Raw genomic sequence first — 27958 nt, forward strand, 5'->3', positions numbered from 1 at the left:
AAGAATTTTAAAAGAAGAAAATTCTGAAGGAAGGATGGATGTGAGAAGAAATATTAATAAAAGATCTATTAACACATGGATAAAACTAAACAAACATTAACCTTTAAAATAATAATAACAAGGACTAAGTTTAGCAGTTAAAAAACACAAGCTAAAATACTGGACACCAATTACACCTAAGTTGGGGTGGCGTGGGGACATTATACATTAAGTTTACACATTAACTGATAAAGACTTGACTTTCACATGATGTTAAATTGTTCTATCCAGGAACGTGTGTGGTGTGTGCTAGATTACATTTTCTAAAGATGCTCTAACAATATCTCCCAACCCACATGCTCTACTGCAATGTGGCCTTAGCATTCCCCTCATCAAGAGATGGGGGTCTATGTCCTCTTCCCTTTAATCTGAGCAGACTTGTCACACATTTGTAAGCAATGTAATACAGCTGAAGTGACACTGTGTGGATTCTAAGACTAGGTTATGAAAGGTGATGCAGTTTCCTCCTTGTTCAGTGAGATACTCACTTCTGTATTCCTGAACCACCATGTAAGAAATCCAACTATCGTAAGGTCTCTAGGTTGTGAGGAAGCCACCAGGGAAGGGCATGTGTAGGCCATCCTGTTGTCCCCCAGCTGAAGTCCCAGTCACTACAAGCATCAACTGCCAGACATGTAAGTGAAGATGCCTCCAGATGATTCCAGCCCCAAGTCATTGGACCACTCAAAGCAGATGCATCACTGCAAGCCATTACAGTCTACCCACCTGAGGCCCCAGACATCATGGAGCAGAGACAAACCATTCCTACTGTGTCCTGTCTGAATCTCTGATCCACAGAATTGGTGAGCATTATATGGCTGTTTTAAGCCACTATTTTCAGGGTAATTTTGTTATCCTAGAAATAGTAACTAGAGGAATAGGGAATGCCTTATCATTGGTTCAGTTCTTTTATTGTTTTTCCTACTAATGTTTAGTTTTCTTCATATGGATCTCACACATTTCTTGTTAATTGCATTCCAAAACATTTTAGCCTATTTGTTGCTATTATAAGTGGAATATTTTCTTATATTTTCTAACTAGATGTTGTTTACATATATATGGATTGTATGCATTCATTTGTTCCCAACCAACTTACTTGATTTTCTTATTGTTTTAATGATTTTCCTATTGATTCTCTTGGGATTTCCAGGCATACAATCATAACATCTGAAAATGATTTTATTCCTTTTTCCAATTTCTTATGTTTCTATTTTATTTTTATTCTCTATTTGTCTTAGGTAAATTATGTTTTATACAAGCTGAGTTTACATAAATCTATTTTTAAGTGGTTAAAGTTATAAGCTTTCCTTTTATGAGTAAGTTTCCTGAGGAACTACCAAGTGTAGATGCCTTGCCAATTGTATATACAGTTCTGATGCTCAGGAGAGAAATATGGGGTCTGAGTGTTTGAAACTTGAGAATCATCAATGTATAGACAATTGTAGAAGCCATGAGAACAGATGAAAGGGCTCCAGGAGGAAAAGTGTAGAGCATGAGAAGAAAGAAAGTCTAGGACAGAACCCTAAGAAATGCCAGTATGTAAAAGATTGGCAGAACAAGGTAACCCTGAGAGTGACCACAGAGAGGTAGGAAAAAACAAGGAGAGTGCTTTGTAATAGAAGGAAAAAAGATGGCATTTCAAGAAGGCAGAAAACATCTGCAAGGTCTTGAGAAACCTGAGGAGAGTCTTCTGGATTGCACAATATGGAGGCCATTGGCGACCTTGGAAACAGCAGTTTGACTGGAATGGTGGGGATGAAAACTAGACTAGTGAGTTGAGAAATGAGTAGCGTATGAGCAAGAGAGACTTATATGTAAACAACTCTTTGAATAAGTTTGGCTTAATTATTAGAATTAATAATGGGATTTAGCAAAAGTTCCTGAAGGCAAAAATCAATATAAAAAAATCAACTGTATTTTTATATACCAACAACAAACAGGTAAAAGATGAAACTGGGAAAAGTTTCCCTTTATAATAATGTATAAGATATCAAGTATCTAGGAATAAACTTTAAAGAGTCATGTAATACCTCCATGGAGAAAATTATAAAACTAATTGAAAAACGTTAAAGAAGACCTACATAAATGGATAGATATACTATTGTCATAAATTGGAAGACTAAATCTCAAATTGACTTACAGACTTAATGCAATCCCAATTAAAATCTCAACTGATTTTTTTCATGGAACTTGACAATCTGATTCTAAAGATTAGATAGGATTGCAAAAGGTCAAAACAGCAAGGGACACTTGAAAAAGTAGAATTGGATGGAAGAGCTATCCTAACACTATGATAATCAAGGCAGCATGGTATTGGCAGGATAGCCGAAAGACCAATGTAAAGCACAGACCCATGCATTTATAGACTCAACATAGGAAATATGTGGCACTGCAGAGCAATAGGGAAAGGATACTCTTTCAATACATGATGTTTGAACAATTGGATATTCATATGGAGGAAAAGAAAATTGTACATCCACTTTGCATCATATACAAAAGTCATTTCCAAGGTAGATTAAAGACCTACCTGTGAAAGGTGAAATATAAAACTTTTGAAATAATACAGAAAAGAAAATTATGATCTCAGGTTAGGGAGAAGTTTCTTAAAAAAGACAGAAAAAGTCCTAACTAAAAAGGAAATACTGATAAAATTGACTTCATTAAGTTGAAGAACTTCAGAAAAATGAAGAAAGTGAGAAGATATAAGAATGAGAAGACACATTTATAACAGATATAGCCAACAAAGGACTATAATCTAGAATACAGAAATTCAGATCAAGGGGAAAAAGACCACCCAAAATAAAAATGGACAAAAGACTTCAAAATATCTCATAAAAGAATAACTCCAAATGGCCAATAAAATCAACCTTATTATTTGTCAGGGAAATGCCAGTTAAAATTGCAATGACTTCCCACTAGAACTGGCAAAAATTCAAAGGTCTGAAAATAACAAGATGGTTACTTTGGTGAATAAATAGAGTAACAGACTCACTTATGTAGTACAGTGTAAAATGGAGCTACCACTTTGGAAAATTGTCTGGCATTATCTCATAAAATTAAATGTATGCATATTTTATAATGTAGTAATCTCAGTCCTATGTATATGCTGTATAAAAAATAGTGTTCATAGGTGCATGTACAAAAATGTTCATAAGTATTATTTATGATAGCCAGAAACTGGAATCAACACACATATTCATCAATACTAGAATCGACATATGAGCCATGGTACCTTTGTGTACCAGAATTATATACAGCAATGAAAATGAATGACCTGTTGTTACGTATAACAGTATGGATGAAACTTCTGTAAATAACACTGACAAGGGAAGCATGACACAACAGAATACATACACCATGACTCTACTTATATTAAGTTCAAAAGCAGGCAACTACATTCTCTAAGATTGCACACTTGGGTAGTGTTTTGGTATACTCAAGCCAGGTAATTGAGGATTGTTTAACAAAAGGTGTGGGAAGGGTTTAAGAGAAGCTATAGGAAACAGTGCAGTGTCCTAGGGCTCATAACAGCAGGAGCCATAACGATCCCTAGGCATGAAGGGGTAAGCAGAGGGAACCCAGAAGGAGAGAGTTGCATGAAGAGGTAAGCCTCACAGGAACTGTGGCCTTTGGTTGGTGTGATGGTTAATTTTATTTGTCAACTTGGTTGGGCCACGGTGCCCAGATATTTGGTTAAACTCTTTCTGGATTTCTGTTAAGATTTTTTTTTTTCTAAATATGAAATTAACACTTAAATCAGTGGGTTTCAAGTGAAACAGATTACCCTCCATAATATTGGTGGGCCTCATCCAATGAGTTGAAGGCCTTAATAGAACAAAGACTGACTTCCCCAATTAAGAAGGAAGTCTGCTGGCAGACTGCCTTTAGACTTGATCTGTACTCTTCCTCAGGTCTCCAGCCTGCTGGCCTAACTTGCAGATTTTGGATTTACCAAGCATTGACAATTACATGATCCAATTCCTTAAAATAAATCTCTCATATATATATATATATATATATATATATATATATATATATATATATATAACAGTGTTTTATATATATATATATACACACACACACACACACACACACACACACACACACATATCCTATTTTTTCTATTTCTCTGGCTAACCCCGATGAATAAAACCAGCCTAGTTAGCCCTTGGAGAGATGCTGTAGCAGAGCAGCCAGAGGAGGGAAATATCCTGTCTCATTCTTCTCCCTCTGACCTCCCCATTGACTAAATGTAACTGAAAGCCAGAAAGGAACTGTTGATACAGTTCATACAAGTTAGCTTCCTGGTATACAGAGCAGGGTGGAGAAGAGAGAAGAGCAGGCCTTGACAGGCAAAGAAAGAGTTAAACTCATAAAGAAAAGCTTGGAAATTATTACCATAAAATTCAGGAAGGTGGTCACCTACAGAGGGGTGAGAAGGTAATGATCCAGAAGGGACCCATGGGTTGGGTGTATTTCCTTGATCAGCATGGTGGGTCAATGAGTGTTTGTCTTATAATTATTCATTAAACTATACATTTATGTTTTGTGCTTTTTCTGTATTTCATAATCTAAAAGTTTAAAGAAGAAAACAACATTCAACAATAAGAACTTATATAATATATGAGTTCTAAGAGTCATAATAATTTTCCAGGTGAGCAAGTTTGCAGCACTTAAGACAAGTCTGTCTAAAACACTAGAAAATGTATCATAGACAAGCATACAAGTCCTGACAAGTGAAAGAACTAAATAACTCAGAACTCAAAACTTTTAAAAGGTTCCTTCCAGCCAGAGGGGGAAGAAAGAATAGTAGCTGGAGACTTGGATGTGTTTAAACACTGATAGTAAAAAACAGTAGAGAGGGTAAATGTTGAAGGCACAGAAGAAAGGGGAAATAGATGGAACGCAGTCCCTCCACTGTCAAAAGGGGAAGCACACATAGCACCACCAGAGGGACTAGCCTTGAAAAAGATGAAGGATATTTATTGCACTGTGACTGAAGGAAAAAGAAAAGGATGTATGTGGCTGCATATCAATTTGTCAGCTTAGCAGTGGGAAGTGGAGGAGAGTTCCCCATCTGATGCTTCCTTTTCCTCTGTGACAGAAAACATAAGGGAGGTGAAGGAAGGAGAAGATGCCAAAGTCAGAGATAACAGCCAGTGAGAAGGCTTGGACCACTTTGGAAAACAAGAGCATTAACTAGGTTTGCCAGGCAGTACTGAATGCCTGATTGAAGATGGAGACCATGAATTTGTAGCACCATTAATGTGCAGAGTTTTGTGGTTTTCTACAGTAAAATGTAGCAACCCAGATATGCACAGAAAAATCAGACACCTGGATTGATCCAGGGTTGTTGGGGTTTTGGACTGAAGGACAATAGAACAAGGCATGTGAGGATAAAGACAGGAGATGTACCACGAGACCTCAAATGGATAGGGAAAGAAATGAAGAGAGAAGAGGGCTAGCAGGGAGGGAGAAAGTGGAAGGGTCAACAGTTTGGAGGTTCTATGCGAGCATGGGCAGGGAACAACTGAGTGATGGAAAAAGAATCACAGAATGTTGTATGTCCAGGCTGTAGAATACTGGAATGCATTGTTTAGATGTGAAGCAGTTGCAGGTAGTGATAGCACCTAGGATCTGACCACGGGAAAGGTGGGTTGAAGTGGAATAGAAGTGAAGGTCACTGAAGATGAAGAGGCTAAGATGTTGAAAAGATAATTCATGTGGACACTGACATCATGGAGGACCATGGACTTCTTGGGGTGGAGAGGCGAACAGTGAACAGTCTACGTGTAAGGGGGTGAGGTGCGGGGTTGACTGGAAGTTTGCTAAATGACAGCAACAGGAGAGAGAGAGGGGAGTATAGTTTCTCTTGGGTCTCAGAGAACAGAAGTTCTTCAGGAGGATGGAGGAGTAATGGTCTGGTTCTCCCTTTCTACTCTGATTGGAATTCCAGAAGGTAAACTGGAAAGTTTTGGCAGAAAGGAAAGCATGGGCAAACCTAGATGATCAGGGTAAGGTATAGTTGGGCCTGTAATAAGGATATCGGGGAATGGAGCATGTTAGGTTAAACTGGCTATAAAGTTTTCAAGAAGAATTTGCCCTAGAAATGCCCTGATATTGAGTAGTGGGTGGTATTGGTGGCCTAGATGCCAGGTTGGCTCTGGAAGGCTCCAAGTTTTTAGGTCACTCCTTGCTATGAGAATGTAGTAGTAAAACACACATGTGCATTATACACAGTTGTTTGCATACCTGTTCAGCAGGTTATCAGATTCCTTTGAAGTCTTTGTTAAGAACCCTATTTAGAAGGTGGATTTGTGAATGTGGCTATTGGGTAAACTTTGTTGCTAATTCTATCATGCAGACAGATATTAGCCTCTTCTAAAAGACTGAACCTGCCAATCAGAAGAGAAAACTTGAGAAAATTGATCAAGGCATAAATTGACTTAATGCAGTTTGCTCTGGAAAATAATGTCTCTATAACAATTTACTGCTGCCATAACTCTAATTAAAGTGTTTATATATGCAAAACATCTTTGGGATCAAAATGACCTGTACCTTAGGTACTTAATAAATGTTTGTTGAACTGAAAAGGTAATAAAGGGCTTCCCATGTAGACTTTCCTAAAGAGAAAAGAAGGTAGTCACGTATCCTAGATTTCTAGGCCCTTTGATAGTTAACCTTGTCATTATAAATGAACAAATTGGTATTCTAGTTTATGCACTGCCTCTTTGTGCATTGGGTTAGCACAAGCTTCATCCCTTGAGTATGATCAACTCTGGACACCTTGACAAAATAAAGCTTCTGGACTTGTAAAACCAAGGAATGAGCCCTGGAAAATGTGACTTGACTGAGGCAATGTCATCCTGAGGCCAGCCTGAGCAGCCCAGCTGGCCTCTCCCTATGACATTTCTAGCATGGTTGTTTAGAACAGTGACTCTATTTAAATCAATTTGACCTCCTGCAATAAAAATCTTTGAGACCATGATGGAGTCATTAGCAAAACACTGTTGTAATCATCATTAATGCAAGAGGACTGACTAATTTATTAGAAACCATAGTGAGTTAATAAAATACACTGGCTGAAAATGACTCCTAATTCTAGAGCCTGGCGTGGGGAGTTACTAATTGTGTACAATTTGTGACTGTTCATGGGTAGCGACCTAGTAACAGACTGTTCCATTTTAAGGCTACAGCTAGTGAGTACTAAAACTCTTGTAACAAAACAAAACAAAACAAAACAAAGGAAACTCTGCTTTTCTCCTCCGTTTTGTATTTTTTGTATCATGTTATACTTCACTGCTTCCTGCATTATGCCAGGGTTGCACATTTCTGAGTTTCATTCTTTTTGTTCATGGAATCATAGATCTTTCCCAGAATTCTGAAGAGTTAGACATAATGACCCGTAAAAACAAGATTTTTTCCTACATGGCAAACATTCCAATAACAATTACTGATTATCCTTCTGTTTCTGTTCACCCACAAAAAGATAGTTTCTAACTAACCAGTTCAACAAAATGTCGTTTCTTTCCAGAAGGAAAGAGTTTTCTCGCCCTGCAGAACTTCATAAATTCTCTTTAAGATTTCATAAATTCTCTTTGTCATAATGTAAACAAGGTCCATCCTTTAATTTTACCTGGTGTCAAGTAATTTAACTATTATTTTTATATTAAATCAACAATGATACTATGACTTAATGGCAAAACTTGAGAAGACAAAAAAAAAATCTGGGCTTGTGGTGGGGAACTTATGCTGCCACCTGGGTGGCAGGTTAGGGATGGGAATGTTAGGGGCTTTGCTCAAGTACCTCTCATTTGGGGGATATTCAGTGGAAAATTTGAGAGGCTGCGCTTGCCACTGGGATTAGTTCAGAAGTGCCTTTGCTTTTAGTTCTCCCTATTTATCGCTTCATGGAGGAAGGTCTGAATGCCGTTTAACGTAGACTGAATTGCCTGGTCTCAGCCTAGTCCTAACTCCGGAAGGAGCTTGTAACTAGTACTAGAACATCTTGAGGAAGCACATGGAACAAGCCCCTTCATTAGCAGAAACTGTATTGGCCCTGTAGGAGTAGGGCAGTTATTGGTTGAAAAGGGGTTGGATCTGGCTACAGCGGGGGTGGGGGTCAGGGGGGAGGGAGAAACTGGTAATATCGTTGGAGAGATGATAATAATCACACAAGTCCAGACGTTTTAGTTTGAAGGTGAGAGGAGACAGTACCCACCAAAAATAGTTCTCAAGTCCCAGATTTAGATTTTTAAAATTGAATGGGCTCTAGAAAGGAGTGTAGAAGGCAATATCAGTAAAAATGTGCCCCAGGGGATCGCTAGAGAAAGTGAGAAGCAGGAAAAAGGGAAGACAAAACAACCTCCTTGGGGGCTTCCCTGGTGGCGCAGTGGTTGCGAATCCGCCTGCCAATGCAGGGGACACGGGTTCGAGCCCTGGTCTGGGAAGATCCCACATGCCGCGGAGCAACTGGGCCCGTGAGCCACAACTACTGAGCCTGCGCGTCTGGAGCCTGTGCTCCGCAACAAGAGAGGCCGCGATAGTGAGAGGCCCGCGCACCGCGATGAAGAGTGGCCCCCGCTCGCCGCAACTAGATAAAGCCCTCGCACAGAAACGAAGACCCAAAACAGCCAAAAATAAATAAATAAATTTATTAAAAAAAAAAAAAAATCCTTCAGATAAGCTAGATGAGCGGTTAGAACACCAAAAGGACTATTCCCCAAGGATACAAGCTGCCAACTTAATATTTAATGGTATCAGTAGGGCTTTCCTCAGAAAAAAAGATCGCTAAGAAAATGTCAATTGTTGTTCACTGTAAAAAGAGTTTAACTGCAGACAGGATTAAAGACTCAGAAGTGAAAAGTAAAGAGCAAATCTAGAAAAATAGAATCAGCAGTATTGTCTGAGGGCAGAAGTCACATTAAGCAGCTAGTGATAGCTGTTGGATGAAAAAGGAGAACATTTGAAAGCATGCTTGTGAAATGCTCCAGTTGGGGTAATACCCAATGGATGGCCATGGCAGAGATGCATGTGCCTGAACACGGCAAGTAAAAGGAGTACAAGAGATGGGGAAGACTTGAAAGGGATTTACCATTGGAAATTGCATAACTTTTATTACAGTTAAAACTAGAGCCAGATGATAACAATCTATTTTTTAATGTATTCGAATTCTTCCAAAAGGAGGTCTATCAGCAAAGTATTATACCATTTAAATCTAATATCCTATATTTCTGTATGGCTACAAATGGAACATTTCACAAAATATTATGCATAAATAAATGACACAATCAATAGTGCTTGATTATGATACTCGCATATATATTTTTCCAGGGCTGAATAACAGAGCAGGCATATTAAAGGCCAAACAACCAGGTTTCTTTGAAGTTCAAACCTTTGAAAAATGCTGGTAAGAAATGGGCAATCCTGATTCCAAGGAACATATTTTCTGGCATTTTAAAGTAACATTTTAACTGAAAAACAGAACAATTGTTTGAAAAACATGATTTGGCACAATAATAGAGGTGGGTGGATAATATAAGTTCAAACAAACATTTTAGACCTTTTCCGAAAGAGCTTAGGGTAGTTGGATTTTGCATATACATAACATTCTGGATTCTCACTTTAGCTTCTCCAGACAGAATTAATGATATTGCAGCCTTGTGGTTTATAAGAAATCCACAATTTAGAAGAAAGCTGTTGGCTATTTCTCTGGGAAGAATTATCCAAGTAATAAAATGAGTAACGTCAACTTTTCTTATGACTGACTGTATGGTTACTGAGCCTGGTACATGACTTTGCTTAGGTTACTCTATGTGAAGTACTGCAAGCTATAGTTGTTTAAAAAACAAAAAAGCTAATCTTGAATTTTGTGATTTTTGTGTAAATTTGCCAACTTTATCTCTCATTCGATTACTTAATACAATACAAATACATTTTTCACTGGGCTGATTTCTAGGCAAGTAGGTGTGCAGTTTATCTGTGTTACCTTCTCCTATCTTCCCTTTACTTCCTCTCCCACAGCTTCCCTTGCAGCAGTCCCCAGCCCAATGCCCTGTTCTGCTTCCTGGCAGTCCAAGACTCCACTGTGGTTTCCTTCTAAGCCTGCTCTCTAAGACACAGCCTTAGACACCAGACCAGTAGTCTCCAAACTTTTCTGACTGAGCCTCCTATGGGAAAGAATTTTGAGCACACCCCCAATATCTTTATAAATGACATGCATGTATTACTGTTAATATATTATGAATACAATAAAACATACTGAAATAGAAAATTTTCAATAGATGAGATAAAGATGAAGTAAATAATATTTTAAATAATTTCGAAATGTATTACTAATAATACAAAATACACTTTTCTCTAGCATGTTATTGTTAACAAAGCCTTTTAGGGAGAACAATAGTTGAATATGCCTCATTATTCTTCAAATCTTGGGTCAACATTTTGTGATACAGCAACACAGATGTCTGCTTTTATGTTCAGTTTATTTAAAGGCTCTCTGAAAAGAATTCACAAAGATATGGGTATTTAAATGGAAGAACTAATTCATTAGCTGGGTTGCTAAATCATACTTATTCTTCAGTCTCATCACTCATTATGCAAAGATTTTGGTTAAATCTGATGGATGCATTTCCATCTTACCTAATGTTACTCAAGTGGATTAAAAAATCCTATAAGATATCAGAGTTTTTATAGGTTACATGCATTTTCAATCGCAAAAATTACATATAAAGGGAAAATTTTCAAACATTAACATAGCATAGTGGGGACTTCCCTGGTGGCGCAGTGGTTAAGAATCTGCCTGCCAATATGGGGGACACGGGTTCAAGCCCTGGTCCGGGAAAATCCCACATGCCGTGGAGCAACTAAGCCCATGAGCTACAACTACTGAGCCCATGCACCACAACTACTGAAGCCCGTGCGCCTAGAGCCCGTGCTCCACAACAAAGAGAAGCCACCACAATGAGAAGTCTGCACACTGCAATGAAGAGTAGCCCCCCGCTCGCCACAACTAGAGAAAGCCCGCGCACAGCAATGAAGACCCAACACAGCCATAAATAAATAAATAAATAAATAAATAAATAAATTTAAAACAAACAAACAAACATAGCATAGTGGGTAAGGGCATAGACCCTGGAGCCAATTGTCTAAGAATCCCAGCTCCTGGATTCTCACTACTTGTATAGCTGTGGGCAAATTACTTAGCCTCTCTGTGCCACAATTTTCTCTCCTGTAAATTAGGATAGTAATAGAACCAACTCAATAGGGTTATTTGAGAATTTTAAAAGTCAATATTTATAAAGCACTTAATATGATATCTGGCATATACTAAGTATTATTTAAGTATGTTAAGAAATATAGGGAGAATTCTCATGCCCTGCTATTGGGAGTGTAATACTTAAAACCACTTTTGAAATCAGTTGGGTACTATCTACCAAAGTTGGACATACACATGCCCTGTGATCTAGCATACCCACCAAGATATTATATTTTAAAACAAGAGTGGTCCTAGTGGCTTTGTTTGTAATAGGCAAAAACTAGAAATAATCCACATGTGCATCTAAAATGGGATGGAAAAGGACTCCTCTGGTGGTCCACTGGCTAAGAGTTCACCTTCCAACGCAGGAGAAGTGGGTTCCAACGCTTGTCGGGGAACTAAGATCCCACACGCCGAGGGGCAACTAAGCCTGCGTGCTCTACAGCCCACATGCGCCACAACTAGAGAGCCCATGCACCACAACTAGAGAGAAGTCCGCGTGCCGCAACTAAGACCTGACACAACCAAATAAATAAATAAATAAAATATTTTTTAAAATAAATAAAATAAAATGGGATGGATAAGAAAATGATAATTTATGTATCCACTGGATGCTATTCAGCAATAAAAAGGAATGAAAGGAACAAACCACAGCTACATCAACATAAATGAATCTTACAAATGATGATGAGTACAAGAAACAAGACGCAAAAGAGTATGCAGAGTGTGATGCCACTTATATAAAGTTCAAAGAGAGGAAAAAACAAAATATTAGCTTAGGAATGCACATATAGGTAGCAAAACTGTAAGGAAAAATAAATAAATAATCATCACAAAAGTCAGGCTCATGATTATCTCTAAGAAAAAGAAGAAAACTGTAACTGAGGAGGGGCACCTGTGTGTGTGGGGGGGGGCAGTGTTTGGGTGTGTGCACCCTTGCATTAGTGGTGATAATGTTCTATCTTCTGGCCTAGGAGATTGCTTAGGAATGTTTATTTTATAATTATTTATTAACTATGTGCATAGGTATTATGCACTTTTCTGTATGTATTATATTTCACAGTGAAGAAAAATTTTAAAAACTGTTATACAAGTTTTCTTTTCACAAAATTAACCTCAGCTTCTGGCTCCAGCTTCTTTGCTGGAATAACTGCTTATGAGATATACCTCAAATGAATTTCATGTGGTTGCTCTCCCTGTAATCTTAGCTTGGAATCCTTCCTTTAAAAAAATTTTTTTTAGTCTAAGTAACTCATCCATCAGTGGTTACACTTACACAAGTTTTGCATAAAACATAGTTTTTATTTTTTTAAGTCAATTGTTGAAAATACCATCGAAAGATGTATTAGAGAAAAAATATCTTCTCTACTATAGCTTTCCTTTGGCGGCTCACAGAATTGTCACTTTAAAATGTATCTCATTATTGAAACACAATCTAGTAAATACTGCACTGAAACAGAATCTATCCAATACCATAACGTGAGACATATTAAAAACATCTGTGCTTTCCCTTTAACATTATAGTAAACTTCCCACATTGTGTAACATGTTCCAATACTTGTGTCATTAGGTCTTTAGCAATGTTTTATATGCATATTCTCAAGGTATTTGCTGTCAAAGGAATGCAGTTTTTTTTCCATCTGTGTTCCATGTGTTATTTCAAACATTTTTATCTTCACAAGAAGAAAACTATTTTCCCAATGGTATGTTGCTTTTTGACTGTTTATTTTTAAGGACGCTCAGAAAAGGCTTCATATCATTTATAATTGGTGAATTTTCTTTAAAGTATTGGCTTGAATCGTACACTCCTTAAATATTTTAGAAATATTGTTGAGCTTTATGAGTTTGGATGTCTACTTTTTAAGTGGTTAGCTAATTGTGATCGGTTCAGAACATCATTATCTGTAATACATAATTTGGGTGAAGATGTTAGTAAAAGTAAATATAAATTCATACTTACAACAGTTTTAAAAATAATTTTAACAATCATTGCCAACTTCTTGTCAGATCTAATTAGTCATTAGTTTTTCATCTTGCAGTGTGGCTCCAAAAGGGTGACAGAAATGTCAGCTCAGCCCATTGTGTTTGCCTGTTCTTGCATTATTAACACTGTTTCCACTGATCCATGCTATAATAGTTTACTTAAATATGATCTATAAATCCATTTAGTTAGATACAGAAACTGCAACATGTGGCAATATGTTAAAAGTGAACAAAGGAGAGAGTCCTCCCCTCCCCACACAGTGAGCTGCTGTGCTACCACCCTCTCCCCAGAACACCCTCAGTGTCTGCCCACTTAATGGATCAAGTTTGGGGTGCCACTACCAATCCTCACATTAAATATTAGTAGGGCTTAATTTCTTTCCCTTTTTTTTTTGGGGAAAAAATATATGTGTTTGAAGATAAAAGTTCAAATATCTTTTCTGGAATTTCAGGGGTCAACTTCTGTATCTTACACTCCTATGTGGCTACATTTTATCTGGGGATAAGAACATCTATCAGAATGAATATGAAACAGTGGCATTCCAGCCAGGAAAATAGAAAAACATACCGTTTGGGCTGGAGGACCTTCCTTGTGTGTTCTGCAGTGACCTTGAAGTTGGAGGACATATGATAATCCAATTTGTTATACCCTGGTAAAAGTGCAAACAAACAGACAAACAAACACTTAATGCTACTAATGAGGGAAACTACAAATATATAAACCAAATAAAAATTGTACATAAAAGGGAATTAATTACTTAAAAAGTAGTCTTAAGATAATTATGAAAAGAACCTTTAAGATATCAGGAAATGGACCATCTGTGACATTGTATTAGCCAAGATAAGTAATACTAGCTGCTGTAATAATTGACCCCAAAATGTCTGGCTTAACTCAATAAAGATCTATTTTCTCACTCATATCACAGTACAAGGCATGCTGTGAGGAGGCTCTGCTATAACTAGTCATTCAGAGACTCAGGCTTCTTCTAAGCTGCAGATCAACACATGGCTTCAAGGTTGACCCGGCTTCATCCAGTTGGTAGATGGAGGGATGAAAAAAAATGTTGAAGGTCCACCTTCTCTTAACTGCTCAGCAAGGATCATATTTCACTAGTGAGAACTAATCACATGGTCCTATCTACATGCAAAAACATTTGGGAAATGTACTTTATCTATGGGTTCCGGAAGAGGAAATGGGTTTGGTGAGCATCTAGACAGGCTTTTGTCATATAAACAGAGGTTGCTCTAGGGATTCCAAAGCTATAACTTGAGTATCACCAGGTCTGACTTTGGAAATCCCTTGGGAAGCCTCTACCATTCTCTTTTCTGCCTGCTGTAATAAAGGAATCAGAACACCAGCACTAATTTTAGCTCTTGCTGTTCCCTGAATCAGCCACGATCTTCCACATCTCTACCTCTGCATGTGATTTGTATATGATGTCTGTCCATTCTTTCCACCAATACTTCTAACCACTGATTCCTCCAAATCTAGCAAGCTTCTCTTCGTCTTCTAAGACCTAACACAATGGTTACTTCCTCCATGAACGTCTCTCTGATGACACACAAGGCACATATCTCTTCTTAATGTTCACTGAACTTTATCCATGTACTTTGTGCCTACCTCTATTACTGAATGCATAAGCCTGTATTATAATTTTTAAGGAACAAGTATGTTTTCAAAAGGATTGGATGCATTAATATTCACAACGCAGTGACCATTAATAATATTGAATAGATTTAGCTTCTCAAGGGTGAGGACAGAGTCTTATATATCTTAGTATCTCCCATGCCTACCAGCACAGACCTGGCTTATATACTCAATAACTGAGGAAAAAATGAACACTGTCTCCCTTCCTTCCACTTCCCAGCAACTCTAACTCTAACTCTCTCTCTCTCTCTATATATATAGTGGTAAAACACATAAAACTCATAATTTACCATCTTCACTGTTTAAAAGTATACATTACTATATGCACCTTGTTTGCAACAGATCTTTTAACTTTTTCATCTTAAAAAACGGAAACTTTATACTCACAGAGCTCCCCATTTTCCTCTACCCTCAGCCCCTTAAAACCAGCATTCTGCTTTCTGTTTCTAAGAGTTTGACTGCCTTAGATACCTCATGTAAGTGGAATAAGCAGTCTTTGCCTTTCTATGACTAGTTTATTGCCCTGGAGATTCATTCATGTTGTAACATATGACAAGATTTCCCCCTCTTTTAAGGCCGAATAATATTTCATCGTATGTATATACCACATTTTTCTTTATTCATTCACCCATTCTAGTGTCTTTGTCTTTGACTTGTGGTTACTGGAGGGGATTGATGACCCCAGAGAAAAGGTGATCCTGTACTCTCAAAGATTTCAGGATGTTTTAGGTTCTAGAGACTAAAAGAGAAACTACACTGAGTGCAAAGGAAATTAGATTTAAAAAAAATCAGTGACAACATAAAGAATGCCCCCCATTATACCCTATTTGAGCATGAGAAACTATGAAACTACTTTCAGTTGAGCAACCAAGGGCCCATAATAAAAAGTTGTTCACATTCCAAAGGGCTCTTACCCTAGGCTTTTCACTGTCCTACTCAGCACCTCCTGTTTCATACCCTCAAAATAGCTCGGTTGAGAAAAGAAACAGCAACATTTTCAAGTAGGGCAAAATAAATAAATAAATAAAGGGATAAACAAGAACTCTTTCAACACAGAGCACTTGTAAGAATTTTCATGTTTATGGAGAAGCAGAGCCCCAGAGTAAACTCTGGCCCTTCTTGGAATTAGTGGATTCCAGTGTTCATTTGCATTGAGGCAGTTTGAGGCCCTTTGGGGACATTCATAGCCTTTACTTCAGGGCGTTATCATGAAAGAATCTAAAGTATCCTTGCATTAGCATGATCGTTATTTTTTCAGCTGGTCTGAGGAGGTATTATTAAACACGTGGCCATAATGTGCACAGAAAAATCTCCAAGTAAACTAGCATTGAGCATGTAAACACAAACACCTCCCGCGTAACTGGTGTCTAAAACTATCGTAATAAGAACCTCAACACTTAAAAAAAAAAGCAAAAAACCCTGCAGTTTTTGGTAAAAGATGCCGAATATAGCTTGAAGTAGTAAATAATCCTTCTGAAGCGATATTAGCGAATTAATTGCTGCGTGAACAAAGAACCCTTTCTGCACCAGGATGAATGTTGCCTTTATTTTTTTCCTCCCAAGTATGATTCTAGAAAACAGCTGTACTACATGTTGACAAATGACAAAGCGGCAGACTTGCTAAAACACTTTTTGGTCAAGGCCAAGAGGGGAAAAAAAAAAAAAAAAAAAAAAAAAAAAAATTGGGGCTGCTGGAGCGGCCAGCGAGCTGGACTCCCAGGGAAGCTGGCTTCCCTCACCTCTTTTTTTCCAGTCTTTAGGGAGCAGGGGCCTCACCGACCCACCCTCCCCTTTCCCCGGCTCTGGTTACAGCCTGTCGAGTTGAACAAACTTGCTGCAGGCGGATTGGCGATCGGGAGCTCTCGGGCTGCGGCGTCGTATTTATTAATTTATATTCCGCGGCGCCCCGCGCGCGGGCCGCTCCTTTGTACCCGGCCGCCGCCGCCGCCGCCGGGGCTCCGGGGCCTCAGCGGGGAGCGCGGCCCCCTCGTCCTCCCGACCCCCAAGGCCGGCACGTGCTGCTCCCGCCCGCCCGCACGCCCGGCCCGCCGAGGGGGCGGAGGCCCGGCTTTTCTCCTACCCTCTCTGGGCCAGAAGGAGGAGGAGCAGCGGCGGCAGCAGCAGCAGCAGCCGGAGGAGGCGACTGCTGCCCGGCCGAGGGAGCGCGGCGGAGCGGGGCTACGGCGCCCGGCAACGCTCGGCGGCCGCCGGGGAGGCGGGAGTGGCGCGGCCGGCCGGGATGTTCCCTGGCACTTCCTGACTGGCTGGCCGCGCGCACACGGCCAGACTCGCACGCCCCCGGCCCCCGTGGCTCGCTCGCTCTCTGGCTCGCGCGGGCCCGCTCTGCGTCGGCCGCGCCGCGGGGGAGGCGCGCTAGGGGGGACGCGGCCCGGCATGAGCTGATTGCGGGTGGATACGCCGCCGTCGGGCTCCTAGAAGCCGTGAGGAGCCGCTTTTCTCCGAGTCGCCGCCCTGCCCTTGGATTTGAGATCATGTATGTACGCGTCGCGGTCCTGCCATTGTCTCTACCCCAGCGCGTGCCGTGCGCCCCTGAGCGAGGGGCTCGTGCCCATCCCCGCCGCGCGCTGCCCCCCGCACTTCCTGTTGGGATGAAAGGGAGCCTCGCGCTGACCACGCGCCTTTTCTCCCCCTCGCCCCCGTCTCTGCCGTGTAGGTCCATTCACATCGTGGCGCTGGGGAACGAGGGGGACGCGTTTCACCAGGACAATCGGCCGTCGGGGCTCATCCGCACTTACCTGGGGAGAAGCCCGCTGGTCTCAGGGGACGAAAGCAGCTTGTTGCTGAACGCGACCAGTACGGTCGCGCGTCCCGTGTTCACCGAGTATCAGGCCAGCGCGTTTGGGAATGTCAAGCTAGTGGTCCACGACTGTCCCGTCTGGGTAAGGGCCCGCAGCTGCTCTGTGCAGAGGCTGATGGAGCTTTCTTTTTCTTTCTTTCTCTTTTTTTTTTTTCTCCTCCCCTCTTTTCCCCTTTCAGGAACGTGGACGTCCGGGTCACCTGGGGAGAGTTTTTAAACATTTGGGGGAAAATCTTTGGTCCTTCGTTTCACTGGGCAGGGGCAGCCTAGTCAGAGAACACTCTTAGAAGGGAAAAAGCCCCAGTGGGAATGTGAAGCACTTAACGGGTACACTTCACGACTCTGGGTTGTCCCTTAGTAGACAGCTGACTGAATGTCCCAACCCCAAGGGACGAGGTCACTAAGTTTCACCAGCAGACAGCAATGTTTTTTCATGCCTACCCTGTGGGTGATATAAAATATTAGTGTTCTAAAAATAAAGATCTCTGAAAGCTCAACACAGCAAAAATACATTTCACTGGGGCAGCTCAGAAATAGGACCCCTGGAAAGGGGGCGGGAAAGACAGGGACTGAGAATTAATTTTAAACGATTCTTTTATAGCACGATCCACCTTTGAAAAAATTTAATTAGTGTTTTTAATTTTAATAATGCAGATATTTTTGATATATTTAGCCATTTCTTTTTAGTGACCGGTGAATCAGAAATATTGCTAATACTGTTTTGGGACTTGAAAAAGCTTTAAAATTTGCTATAATTAAAAGAAATCGTAATGAAGTTGATAAATGCTAGTCTAATTCTTGAGTGATAAAAGAAGAAATCGACTCTCTGACATGTATAAATGTTTTCAGTACACAATAGCATCATGTTTTGAATGTGTTCATGTAATCTTACTTGAAAGTTTCTGATTCTTTACTAGTATAAAAGTTATATTGCAGCTAAGTATTATATTTTATAACAGAAGAAAGTTTAATGTCTAAAAAAATACAGATATCATTATGTGAGGTTTACATTTAAACTGCACTTTAAGAAAACCGAATTAGGAACTACAGGGAACTAATACACCTTTCCAAAGAAATGTATAGAATGTACATAAAAACATTTCTTATGCAAATTTCCATATTACTGAAAGAAAAGATCACTTGCCCAAATAAATTTTCAGCTAAAGTAAATTTAATAGGCTAAAATAAATGAAAAATGGGCTTTTTCAATAACAGGGATGCTATTAAATTCCTAATTATGACAGTGATGATGCTGATTATAGGAAGCATTGGTAGAGAACTTACTGGCTGGAGTCCATGCAAGCAAATGAAACCCTTCTTTTACTTTGGTCATTTCATTGTGAAAAATCTTACAGTCTAAAAACTAATTGGTTCTACACTCAGTTGAACAAATGTTGAGTGAATAGAGTAAATAAATGTAGGGAAAATAAAATAAGCTGAATTAGGATGTTAGGATAACCTTTCCTGCTTTTTCTTTGAGCAGTGAACTCTTCCCTTTTTATGTTGTTAGCTTAGCAAAAGCAATACTTGTGATCTCATGGATTGTAGTAAATGAAATCTTCCAAATCGATTGAAATAAGCCTTCACAGTCTGGATTGTTTTGGTCTTAAGTTTATTGTTATGTTTTATTATGCTAATCACCTTTGGTTTGGTTAGACTCTGGCCTTTTTTAAGACATTGAGTTTGTAACCAGGCACAGTTTTCTGGGTTATAGTGGTCTTCAGACATAGTAGAATACGTTTGTAGAGCTACTCTTTATAAGGTGCTTTTCTTCTCTTGGTGGGAAGTAAAAGCCCATCAGAGATATGAAAGTTGATTGTATTCATCAGCTGGTATTTGACATGTACTGAATCAGAATATTAAACATAGCAGAGCAGATAGAGCACAGGTTTTGATATCAAAAGGATCTGATTTCAGATCCTCACCTTGCGAGTTAGTGGCTGTGTTCCTGGGTAAAGTCACTCATCCTCTCTTAGCGTTATTTTCTCTGTGTGTAAAATAAACATAATAATCCCTGCCTCCCAGAGCTGTGCTGAAGAATAAATGAGTTAGTATGTGTAAAGTTCTTAGCATCCAGACGGGCATGTAGTAAGTAATCAATAAGCCGTAGCTACGATAATAATAAAGTGTTTATCACAACTTTAGTATAGCCGTGTATTGCTTAAATGAAGCAAAAGTAAAGTTTTCCCACACATCATTCAAGATCTCCACACAAATAAAGTACATAGAGGCAGCCGTGTTAGTACTTAGTAGATGCTATATTGCAGCCTCACAACCAAGTAGAATAAAGTTGTTGTTTTGCTGTAAAAATTAAGATTATTTTTCAAAAGATGAGTTCCATTCCCCAAATGTGGCTCCAAGCCTCGTGTTGCATAACTGCCTAGAGGAAATCCTGGAACTGATTTACAAGGGGTGGGAGAATTTGATTTCCTTCATATTTCTAGAAACCAGTGGAGCATTTTCTCTTTGAGACAGTTTGAGAAGAAATGTGGCATTGTTTTCTTGGAGTTAGAGTGAGATAGTTGTGCTTCTCTCCCTAGTTTTCTTCTGTATATCCGCAGCCTCACTCTGGATCTTTGCCATATATACTTAGCACTTTTTAAATAAGTGTGCTTCAACTTCATTATATGTAGCTTATTGTTTAGTATGTCTCTCTCAAACCCACCCTTTTTTGTTATATTATTATTTTATTTCTAGATCTTTTCCTGTTTACCAAAAATATTCCATAAAAAGCAATGAGATAATATATGCACACTTTTCTTGGGCAGGGTTTGAAGCTCTGATTTGTATTAAAAATAAAATTATAGATTTATATCCTCAGTACCACAGAGTTAATGAAGCCAAAACCCATTTCCTCATGACATTTTTCCTTAAATGTCTCCTTTTTCTTTCTACACGTCTCCAGTAACTCTGGAATTTTGAACTATTTGGAATGCAGAAAGCAGTTACTTTTGATTTGTTCTCACAGAGTTAAATGGCTGCTTGATATTGGTCCCACTTAAGTTTAGTTTGTTCATCCCATTCATCTGACTTTGTCCTCTTTCTTTATTGTATTTATATACCCTGTTGTACTTATATACTTTGAGCTTGAATACTGTAACAGATACAGCTGGAACTGAATGGGTTTTGTGGTTTGGGATTTGGAAATTAGCGTAGAGCTCTGCTGGGAAGCTTTCACATTTTCTTGATCTGTGTCCCAATTCACTTCTCCCTCCTCTTACATCCTCCACTAAGTTCAAGAATTTTGCCTTTGCTGTTTATATCCCCATAGTTTGCCTTTTTTTTTTTTTTTTTGGTTTTTAAATCTTCCTCTAAAAAGGCTCTGTCCATCCCACTCTCAGTAAAGTATTCATATCTAAAAATTCTGCAATTCTTGTTACGCAGAATATACTTGTAGGAAATACACAGGTTGTGAGGGTGTAGGGAATTGGGAGAAGCTTTGCTGGGGCATGGCAGTGTACTGGTGAGAAGAAGCTCTCTGCAAAAGGGCATTGCTGTGACACTTCTCCAGAATTTTCTAACAGGATAAAAGCTCTGTCACAACTGATTGATTCAAACCCTGGTTTGGACTCATATTTCAAAGTGCAGACTTTCATAGCCCAACAGTTTTTGGACTTGTTAGCCATATCTAGCTGTCTGTTTTCTTAATCTAGCTTTATTACATCCTAGGAATACATACCAAAGGCCACATGAAAGGACAAATAATGATTAATAGTTAACCAGAATGTGAGAAGGAAGCCACTTATGCATATTTAGCAATGGTATTAAGGTACATAACGATATTTTTCTTATACCACTATTCACACAGTAACTTTGAAAAATTATTTTTAAAATATCAAGGCGCAAAGTTTTAAGGAGTAGGGTCCATAATAAATTACTTTTGGCCCTAATTCTAAATATAAATATTATTAACTGTAGTCCAAAAGTAAACATTTCAAAACTGAAAAGCTTTATCCTGAATTTTTAATTGATATGAACAAAATACATGAATTGCACATATGTTCCTTACCATGTTAACATCAACTTATAAGACACACTATCTTTTTTGGAGGCGTACCCCTCCGCCCCCCTTGTTCCCCTCACATGCACACTATATATATGCAGTACTGTCCAAAGAATGGATAAAGTTGAAAAATATATATGAATTTTGAGATATGGATAAAATATATGGAACTCCACAGAATTCACAGGGTATTATCAATACAATCTAAATCACTGAACAATCCTGCATTATCTAACTGGGTCACAGAAAATCCTCTGAAGCTTCCTTACTCACATTGATGCTCTTGCATCTAATGAATAGTGTTAATTTTTGAAACTATTAGGTGATAAAGCTATGGCATAATTTTATTTTATTTTCTTGTATATGGCATTTTATTTATGTTTTACTTCATGTGCATAAATCTAGCATTCTGATTTTTTGTACTTAGTCCTAGTGGATTGTTATTTTTTTTAACGTCTTTATTGGAGTATAATTGCTTTACAATGGTGTGTTAGTTTCTGCTTTATAACAAAGTGAATCAGCTATACATATACATATATCCCCGTATCTCCTCCCTCTTGCGTCTCCCTCCTACCCTCCCTATCCCACCCCTCTAGGTGGTCACGAAGCACCGAGCTGATCTCCCTGTGCTATGCGGCTGCTTCCCATTAGCTATCTATATTACATTTGGTAGTATATATAAGTCCATGACACTCTCTCACTTCGTCCCAACTTACCCTTCCCCCTCCCCGTGTCAAGTCCGTTCTCTACGTCTGTGTCTTTATTCCTGTCCTGCCCCTAGGTTCTTCTTTTTTTTTTTTAGATTCCATATATATGTGTTAGCATACAGTATTTGTTTTTCTCTTTCTGACTTTCTTCACTCTGTATGACAGACTCTAGGTCCATCCACCTCACTACAGATATTTCAATTTCGTTTCCTTTTATGGCTGAGTAATATTCCATTGTATATCTGTGCCACATCTTCTTTATCCATTCATCTGTCGATGGACACTTAGGTTGCTTCCATGTCCTGGCTGTTGTAAATAGCTCTGCAATGAACATTGTGATACATGACTCTTTTTGAATTATGGTTTTCTCAGGTATATGCCCAGTAGTGGGATCGCTGGGTCGTATGGTAGTTCTATTTTTAGTTTTTTAAGGAACCTCCATACAGTTCTCCATAGTGGCTGTATCAGTTTACATTCCCACCAACAGTGCAAGAGGGTTCCCTTTTCTCCACACCCTCTCCAGCATTTATTGTTTGTAGATTTTTTGATGATGGCCATTCTGACTGGTGTGAGGTGATACCTCATTGTATTTTTGATTTGCATTTCTCTAATGATTAGTGATGTTGAGCATTCTTTCATGTGTTTGTTGGCAATCTGTATATCTTCTTTGGAGAAATGTCTATTTAGGTCTTCTTCCCATTTTTGGATTGGGTTGTTTGTTTTTTTGATATTGAGCTGCATGAGCTGCTTGTAAATTTTGGAGATTTTTTTATCCTTTGTCAGTTGCTTCATTTGAAAATATTTTCTCCCATTCTGAGGGTTGTCTTTTCATCTTGTTTATGTTTTCCTTTGCTGTGCAAAAGCTTTTAAGTTTCATTAGGTCCCATTTGTTTATTTTTATTTTTATTTCCATTTCTCTAGGAGGTGGGTCAAAAAGGATCTTGCTGTGATTTATGTCATAGAGTGTTCTGCCTATGTTTTCCTCTAAGAGTTTTATAGTATCTGGCCTTACATTTTGGTCTTTAATCCATTTTAAGTTTATTTTTGTGTATGATGTTAGGGAGTGTTCTAATTTCATTCTTTTACATGTAGCTGTCCAGTTTTCCCAGCACCACTTATTGAAGAGGCTGTCTTTTCTCCATTGTATATTCTTGCCTCCTTTATCAAAAATAAGGTGACCATATGTGCGTGGGCTTATCTCTGGGCTTTCTATCCTGTTCCATTGATCTATATTTCTGTTTTTGTGCCAGTACCACACTGTCTTGATTACTGTAGCTTTGTAGTATAGTCTGAAGCCCAGAAGGCTGATTCCTCCAGCTCCATTTTTCTTTCTCAAGATTGCTTTGGCTATTTGGGGTCTTTTGTGTTTCCATACAATTGTGTAATTTTTTTGTTCTAGTTCTGTGAAAAATGCCTTTGGTAGTTTGATAGGGATTGCATTGAATCTGTAGATTGCTTTGGGTAGTAGAGTCATTTTCACAATGTTGATTCTTCCAATCCAAGAACACGGTATGTCTCTCCATCTGTTTGTATCATCTTTAATTTCTTTCATCAGTGTCTTATAGTTTTCTGCATACAGGTCTTTTGTCTCTTTAGGTAGGTTTATTCCTAGGTATTTTATTCTTTTTGTTGCAATGGTAAATGGGAGTGTTTCCTTAATTTCTCTTTCAGATTTTTCATCCTTAGTGTATAGGAATGCAAGAGATTTCTGTGCATTAGTTTTGTATCCTGCTACTTTACCAAATTCATTGATTAGCTCTAGTAGTTTTCTGGTAGCATCTTTGGGATTCTCTACATATAGTATCATGTCATCTGCAAACAGTGACAGCTTTACTTCTTCTTTTCCGATATGGATTCCTTTTATTTCTTTTCTTCTCTGATTGCTGTGGCTAAAACTTCCAAAACTATGTTGAATAATAGTGGTGAGAGTGGACAACCTTGTCTTGTTCCTGATCTTAGAGGAAATGGTTTCAGTTTTTCACCTCTGAGAACGATGTTGGCTGTGGATTTGTCACATATGGTCTGTATTATGTTGAGGTAAGTTCCCTCTATGCCTACTTTCTGGAGGGTTTTTATCATAAATGGGTGTTGAATTTTGTTGAAAGGTTTTTCTGAATCTATTGAGATGATCATATGGTTTTTATCCTTTAATTTGTTAATATGGTTTATCACATTGATTGATTTGCATATATTGAAGAATCCTTGCATTCCTGGGATAAACCCCACTTGATCATGGTGTATGATCCTTTTAATGTGCTGTTGGATTCTGTTTGCTAGTATTTTGTTGAGGACTTTTGCACCTATGTTCATCAGTGATATTGCCCTGTAGTTTTCTTTTTTTGTGACATCTTTGTCTGGTTTTGGCATCAGGGTGATGGTGGCCTCGTAGAATGAGTTTGGGAGTGTTCTTCCCTCTGCTATATTTTGGAAGAGTTTGAGAAGGATAGGTGTTAGCTCTTCTCTAAATGTTTGATAGAATTCACCTGTGAAGCCATCTGGTCCTGGGCTTTTGTTTGTTGGAAGGTTTTTAATCACACTTTCAATTTCAGTGCTTGTGATTGGCCTGTTTATATTTTCTGTTTCTTCCTGGTTCAGTCTTGGAAGGTTGTGCATTTCTAAGAATCTGTCCATTTCTTCCAGGTTGTCCATTTTATTGGCATATAGCTGCTTGTAGTAATCTTTCATGATCCTTTGTATTTCTGCAGTGTCAGTTGTTACTTTTTCATTTCTAATTCTATTGATTTGAGTCTTCTCCCTTTTTTTCTTGATGAGTCTGGCTAATGGTTTATGGCATAATTTTAAAACAAAGTGTTTATTTTTAAGTACAGGTGTTGAAAGAGGTTGCTTATTCCATCAGAGTCTCAGGAATTCTCTAGATTCTATTTTACTATTACATAGTTGTCCAGGCTAAATGAATAAATAAAAAAATTTAAAGACTTGATAGACTTCAAATGTTTTAAATTTCACGTAGTTACTTTTTTAAAAATAAATTTAAAAAATGAATTCCAAAAATTAAAATATAGTAAAAAAGTTAAACTAATATGTTACAGTTTATTTCATGATGGATTTGAAGATAAGCAGACTAAAGATTGCTCTTTACATTTTGGTTTAGGACATTTTTGACAGTGATTGGTACACCTCTCGAAATCTAATTGGAGGTGCTGACATCATTGTGATCAAGTACAACGTAAATGACAAGTTTTCATTTCACGAAGTGAAGGATAATTATATTCCAGTGATAAAAAGAGCATTAAATTCAGTTCCAGTTATCATTGCTGCTGTTGGTACAAGACAAAATGGTAAGTATTTAATTTTTCTTTTATATGAGAGTACAGGTACCGTATTAATTTTGAATAGCATTAAGCTTATTAATGATTAGTGCAGTTTTTTGTGTGTTTTTTTTGAAAGCAAAATGACTGTGGGTTTAAATGCCATCTGTTATCTCTTCATCATTGGATATGATAATGGGACATCACAGGAAAGTATCACAACTACTGCTGTGATTCTGATGGGTACAAGTTTGTCTTTTAAACTGCTGTTCTATAGAAGTGAAGGAAGTCAGTAATTGTGTTCTTTTTGATATAGGAGAGGTATTAGGCTGACACTGAGCTCTGGAAAACTCTTTTTGACAATCTAAGGGACTATTCAGTTGGGAAGGATAGATTGTTCACATAAGGATGTGGGATTGGGAGCAGCGTTTTTAGGTAGGTAGCAATGAGTGAGCTGAATACACTGACAACACCACCTAAGAGAGAGGATTGTTGACTCCATAGCTGATGGATTAATTTGGTTCAGTCAATTTCAGTAGTTGCTTCTGTGCATACTATTGGCAGATATCTCAGGGTCAACTCAGAATCCACTTTGAATTGGTGGTATTTTATAGTTCTTAGTGGTTATTTCCTCAGTAAATCTGTCTTAAAATTTCATTTTTACTCATTTTTCATTTTTATTGAAGTATAGCAAAATAAAGGACATTAGACTTCAGTAATTTTAGAGCACAGTTTAATGCGTTTTTGCACATATATACAGCTATGCAACCATCACACATCTCAAGATCTAGAACATTTGCCTCACTCCAGAAGCCTCTCATGCCTCTTCCCAGTTGATAACACCCCTCCCCAGAGATAATTGCTATTCTGACTTCTAACAACATAGATTAGTTTTACCTATTCTTGACCTTCATACAGATGGAATTATACAGTATGTAGTGTCTTGTGTCTGCCTAATTTCAGTTAACGTGATACTTTTGAGATTCATCCATGCTGAACTTATCTGTAATACATTCTTTTTATTGCTGTGTATTATTCCATTGTATGAATACGCCATGATTTCTTTCTTTCCTTTTTTTTTTAAAATTTATTTATTTATTTTTATTTTTGGCTGCATTGGTCTTTGTTGCTGTGCGTGGGCTTTCTCTAGTTGTGGCGAGTGGGGGCTACTCTTGGTTGCGGTGCGCGGGCTTCTCATTGCGGTGGCTTCTCTTGTTGTGGAGCACAGGCTCTAGGTGCATGGGCTTCAGTAGTTGTGGCATGAGGGTTTCAGTAGTTTGTGGCTCGTGAGCTCTAGAGCGCAGGCTCAGTAGTTGTGGTGCACGGGCTTAGTTGCTCCGCGGCATGTGGGATCTTCCCGGACCAGGGCTCGAACCTGTGTCCTCTGCATTGGCAGGCGGATTCTTAACCACTGTGCCACCAGGGAAGTCCCCCATGATTTATTTCTGTATTCTCCTTTTAGTGATGCTTAGGTAGTTTCCTAGGAGTAGGATTGTTGGGTCATATGGTAGGTATGTTTTTAGTATTAGTAGATATGAATAAAGCAGGCCTGACCCTTCTTTGACCGTATGTCCCCTCTACTTCCCTAACTTTCTTTTTATTGCTGGTCATGATTCTTGAACGAGTCATCCACACTTCCTGAGTGCACTTCCTGACTTCCCATTCATTCTTCAGTCCACTACAGTCTGACTTTGACTTTCACAATTACACTGGGTTTGTTTTCACTCAGGGCTGCCAGTTATATGCCTATTGCCAAACTTAATTTACATTTTAACAACAATCCTCCCTTTGAAATTATTCAAATACACCTCTCCCTCCACTTAATAAAGCTACTCTTTCTTTCCTGTTTGTTCTAATTCTCTTTCTTCTTTCCTGGCGCCTTCATCCTCCCTTACACACATATACCAAATCAGTACATCCGGTAGTTGTTGCCCAGGGTCCCATCCTTTAGCTTCACCTCTTCTTGCTGTTTACTCTGACCATGGACCTGCTAATCTGTTGCCCTAGCTTCCCCTGTATAGACACTGGTGATTACCCGGACTGTTTTTCTGGCTCCAGTCTCTCTTCTGACCCATGTCTCCACAGACATCTTCCTCTTTCTACTGAGTTCCCTGTCTTGGTGAATGATGCCAAACCTATCCATTCACCCAAACTAGAATCATCCAACCCAACTTTCGTTCCTGTTCCCCATATCCAGTTGACTAAGAAGCTCTTTTGACTTTATATTTTAAATT

General features: G+C 38.7%; 2 protein-coding genes across 10 annotated transcripts in view; one reads left to right on the top strand and one right to left on the bottom strand.

The window, feature by feature from the left end:
* Positions 1-17323, bottom strand: part of LOC309622470 (uncharacterized protein) — a gene marked incomplete at its 5' end in the record, with an annotated part of 41839 nt that extends 24516 nt beyond the window's left edge. For 3 of the 6 annotated variants that reach the window (XR_014240883.1, XM_082378524.1, XM_082378526.1), the window contains 2 exons: positions 13848-13929; positions 17008-17323. Coding sequence is in view for 4 of the 6 variants with exons in the window: in XM_082378524.1 (XP_082234650.1) it covers positions 13848-13929; positions 17008-17323 (398 nt within the window). The other 3 variants (XM_082378525.1, XM_082378527.1, XR_014240884.1) reach the window with 3 other exon arrangements.
* The window catches only part of RHOBTB3 (Rho related BTB domain containing 3), an 83266-nt gene continuing 72597 nt past the window's right edge, over positions 17290-27958 (top strand). For all 4 annotated transcript variants that reach the window (XM_082377292.1, XM_082377293.1, XM_082377291.1 and 1 more), the window contains exons 1-3: positions 17290-17421; positions 17602-17827; positions 25568-25754. In XM_082377292.1, coding sequence (XP_082233418.1) covers positions 17420-17421; positions 17602-17827; positions 25568-25754 — 415 coding nt within the window. In that variant the 5' untranslated portion in view covers positions 17290-17419. The remainder of the gene's footprint in view (positions 17422-17601; positions 17828-25567; positions 25755-27958) is intronic.

This window comes from Balaenoptera borealis (genome assembly GCF_965194805.1).
Source record: "Balaenoptera borealis genome assembly, chromosome: 2".
NCBI lineage: Eukaryota > Metazoa > Chordata > Mammalia > Artiodactyla > Balaenopteridae > Balaenoptera > Balaenoptera borealis.